Raw genomic sequence first — 4,087 nt, forward strand, 5'->3', positions numbered from 1 at the left:
ATGATGATGAGCACAATAAATGTTTCAAGAGTGGTCAACACCACCACCAACGTTTGTGAAATGTTGGCAGTGGTGAAGGAGAGGTGGCAGTGGTGATGGGAGGGAAATAGATGGACATGCAAGTAACAGCAAACATGATGATATGGGTGGTAACATTTGAATGTCACATTAAGTAAGTCATGTGACACAATCCTGCAGACTGAACAAAATTATTGATCATTATTGCAGCAAGCTCTCACATATATTGATGTGTGAAAGATTAGGCTTGTAATTTTATTAATGTAAATGTAAGTCTGTTCTATCAATGTAGTTGTCTATTATCGCTTTTTTTTGTAGTAGTCATGATTAATAACAATAAGTAATAAGCAATAATGCACTAAAATCACTGGAATCCAATGGAATCCAGTGAGCTATGACTGGACTGGGACTGGACTGGACTGGACTTGAGGTCAGTGGACTGAGCATTTTGCAAGCCAATCTGGCCTAGCAAGTGGGCCACCAGAATCCACTGGACTCCACATGGAGTATGTGGGGGAGGGTAAATGCACGACTCTGGTTCCCTTGTTCACATAATCTTGTTCACCTATACAGTTCCTACTGTTACCATCACAGTGTCTGTCACCTGATAGAAGTCAAGCCTGTTCTGGAGACTCTGGTATGGTTCTTGATCTCTTTTTAGCATTGCTTTAATCTGCATGCAAGGCAGGATTTCATAATGTGCCTCCCCCAACTCTCATGCTGGCTATATCTTAGGGTTCCAGCCTCTATATTTGGGGTGTATATTGGGCTCATAACTATGTGGCATGTAGTTAGGCAGTAATCCAATTTGCAAGAAACAGTGGGAGTTGATGAGGAGGATCCAAACGATCTTCGACAATGAAGGATGCCCCAGTTCAGGAGCAAGATTGTGGCAGGGATAGTTCGTGGGCATATGCTGTGAGCAAAAACTCAGTGTCTCAAGTTTATGAACAATCCTCAACTAGTTCTCAGTATTGCTGTGCTCATCTTCCAGCTGTTTGCTCTGGTTATTCACAGATGCTCTGACCATTGTGTCTACATGTTGGTCTGCCAAAATATCAGAAGATATCTTCTCTCCTCACAGTGACTGGGGGATGGTCCTACTCACTTTATACACATCTGTTTCTAGTAGTATTATGACTCAAAAAACTGCCATGCCTGAATTTCTATACCCTGCCCATTTTGCACTCCCTCCCATCTCTCAATTCTGAATTTCTTGGGCCCATTTTGTAGCCCCCATTCATGTGGTTCCAGTGAACCCCTTTTAACCCCTTTCCATCCAAATCCACCAAGAATTGGTATATTTAATGATGAAATACTGTGAAATAGAAGGGTGTCCTTTCATGTTCATTGCAGGTTATGGTTGGCATTGGGCATCATGTTGTGGTTGTTGTGGGCAGCTCATTGGGTTGTGTTTGAAGAAAAGAAGTGATGTCACACACTGTGACACTATTGTGATGTTTAAACTTGCATGTGAGATGACCTGTATAAAGTCATGTGATTTTATTGCAGTTGCATCAAAAACACCCTTGTCCTGGTCCTGTCCTGGCTGAGGTGAAATCCCAGTTCTCAGGACTGGCCTGAGTCCTGCAGAGCTTGGCTGTGACCCACCTGCCAACTCAATATGTGCCCTGTTATCAAAAGCTACCTGAACTCAGTGGAGCTCAGGCAGAGCTTGGCAGAATTATAGAGAGACAATAAAGACCTCAATTGGTAAAGCATTGCTTCATTAAAAAAACAAAGCTCCCTCTGCCATTGCCCTGTAAATGAGTTGGGCTTTCCCAAGTAGGCTGGAGTGGAGACAAAATCAATATCTTGAAAGGCACATTAGATTGAAATTCAAAGTTTGTCATGATGAAAAAGCACCATCAACATCAATATTGAAGTGGTACAGAAGTGAGGATGGGTATGCCAAAAAGACCCATGAAGGGAGCTCAATAACAACTCCAGCCTCCTAGAGAACCAGCCAGGTTTTTGAGTGTGGTCAAAGCCACTTCCTGCAGTGGGGTGCAGCAAAGTTAGGAAAAGGAGAAAGGGATGGAAAACAGACCAGGGAGAACACACATCATGAGAAGGCAGACAGACCTGGAAACATACCATTCACGCAGAGGTTCCAGAAGCACCCAAACAGGGGCTTGGCATTTGGGTATCTCTGCTCATGCCACTCAGCACACCAGTGGAATTTTTCTGCAATGTCAGAGAAGAATGGTGTCACAAACTGCTTCAAAAAACATCTGTGCAGAGTCAGTTCAGCTCTTGGAAAAGCAAAAATTTCCTCACATTATTCTCTGGACAATAGGCTGTAAAATAAATCTGGAAGCCCATGAGATTGGAGTCCTAGTGAAGGCATGGTTTAAACACATCAAAAACAGCAGATTTGCTATACTGCCACCTTAGAATACTGCTGATAGTAGCCTATGATGCAGGTGATGTGTGGGCCTCTAACATTGTCTGCTTTTGGTGAACAGATTCATTTGATGCCAATGGATGCAGCAAGTCTGCAATTGTTGTGCTGAGTTCATTGCAAGAGTCCCTTAGCCATGGCAGTGCTGAGGAGTGGCATGTGAATATCCAGCCCTCGCAGTTGGCAAGGAAGGTTGGCTTTTGAAGAGATTTTGAAGAGATCTTAAGCCCTTATTGGATTAAATCAAAGTCAAAGGAATTCTCTGCAAAAGATGTACTCCTCATAGTGGACAGGGTAAATTTGGCCACCACATCTTTCATTGCACTGCTAGAGTAGGCTGCTTCAAATTTTCAGTCACTTAGTGTGGGTGACCCTCCCATCCCATTGAGGAAGCAGATCCATCTTTAACTATTGAATATGAGCTGTTCAAAACAGTCAGACCAGTTTTCTGGAGGTTTTGACTGAGCCGCCCAAGTTTTTGAGCTGGATCACCTACACACCTATGCCTATGTTTTGAGCAGGCTCCTCTGTGGTCAGTGCATGGCTTTTTTTCAGAACCCTCCTATATGAGCTCCCCATGCTCCTGAGCTGCATAGTTGGTGTAATTCAAAGCATGTCTGCATTACACTTTGAACCACTTGCATTGGGCTCCAGTATGACCTGGACTTGCTGGAGCCTGGAAGGTAGGGTCGGAGTGTGAGTTTCTTACTCACAAAGATTTGCACTGGCACTTACAGCCAGTTGATAGCTTTTTCAGTTGGGTCATTATCAAATGTGATGATGTTGCTGTCGAATGACAGATCTGGTACCAGGCACATGTTCTCTTTAGCTGCTGAGTTGCAAATACTTTTTGTTGAGAGAGTGAAGATTGTATGGACATGGGACTGTGTTTGGGTGCTTTGAAGGGGTGGGGGGCTCTGCTGACTGTGTCATGTGGCATGAAGGGGGTGGCAGGCCCAGTTGCAGTAAGACAATGCCATACACACACCCCAACCCTTGCCTGTTCACTGTGCTCACAGTTTCTCCAATGATGAACATTTGCAGTCTGTACCCAGTGGACAGTGGTTCTGCAGCCAATCATGTCCAGATCAAGGGCTATGGGGACTGTGATATCAAAATGGCCTGGGCGGAGAGTTGGTTTATATACCACTACATTGAGGGGGATGTTGCCGGTGGTGACATGGGCCAAGCAGAGCAGTAAGGTAGAGGACATCCACTTGCTTCCAATGTCACATGCCAAGTGTGACTGTTTCAGGAAAGGTACTTTTTTACAATATTCTTTGCCATTGGCAACCAAAACACTTTCTGCCAACTGTAATTACATAGAGTTACTCTAAATGTAGTATTTTTGAGATGTAAAGAGAAATAATGGGAGGAAATTTGATATTTGCAGTTTCTGACCCAAAATATTGTTGAATACATCAATTATACATATGAAAAGGGGCTAAATGGCAGTCAAGCTGCCTGGGCAGCACAAAAGTACCGTGGACATCATATTCTTCCACAAACACTTATGGATGACATTTAAAAGGCCAAAATAAGCTGACCTTCTCCCTTCTCAATTTAATTCACTTTCATTATGGTACATACTTTTATATTTTCCATTGCTTGGACCCATAACTCATGATCAATGCTTGTAAACTTGTATCTAACCTATATTTAAAC

The 4,087-nt window shown here is 43.3% G+C and overlaps 1 protein-coding gene across 1 annotated transcript; it reads right to left on the bottom strand.

Moving 5' to 3' along the window:
• Positions 1–1,394: 1,394 nt before the first annotated feature.
• Positions 1,395–3,240, bottom strand: LACBIDRAFT_322482 (uncharacterized protein; the record flags this gene model as incomplete). Its single annotated transcript, XM_001875966.1, has 6 exons — positions 1,395–1,501; positions 1,630–1,666; positions 1,885–2,015; positions 2,116–2,252; positions 2,299–2,355; positions 3,158–3,240. The coding sequence occupies 6 exons, from the start codon at positions 3,238–3,240 to the stop codon at positions 1,395–1,397; spliced, it is 552 nt and encodes a 183-aa protein (XP_001876001.1).
• Positions 3,241–4,087: the final 847 nt, after the last annotated feature.

The sequence above is a fragment of the Laccaria bicolor genome, genomic scaffold (assembly GCF_000143565.1).
Source record: "Laccaria bicolor S238N-H82 LACBIscaffold_3 genomic scaffold, whole genome shotgun sequence".
NCBI lineage: Eukaryota > Fungi > Basidiomycota > Agaricomycetes > Agaricales > Hydnangiaceae > Laccaria > Laccaria bicolor.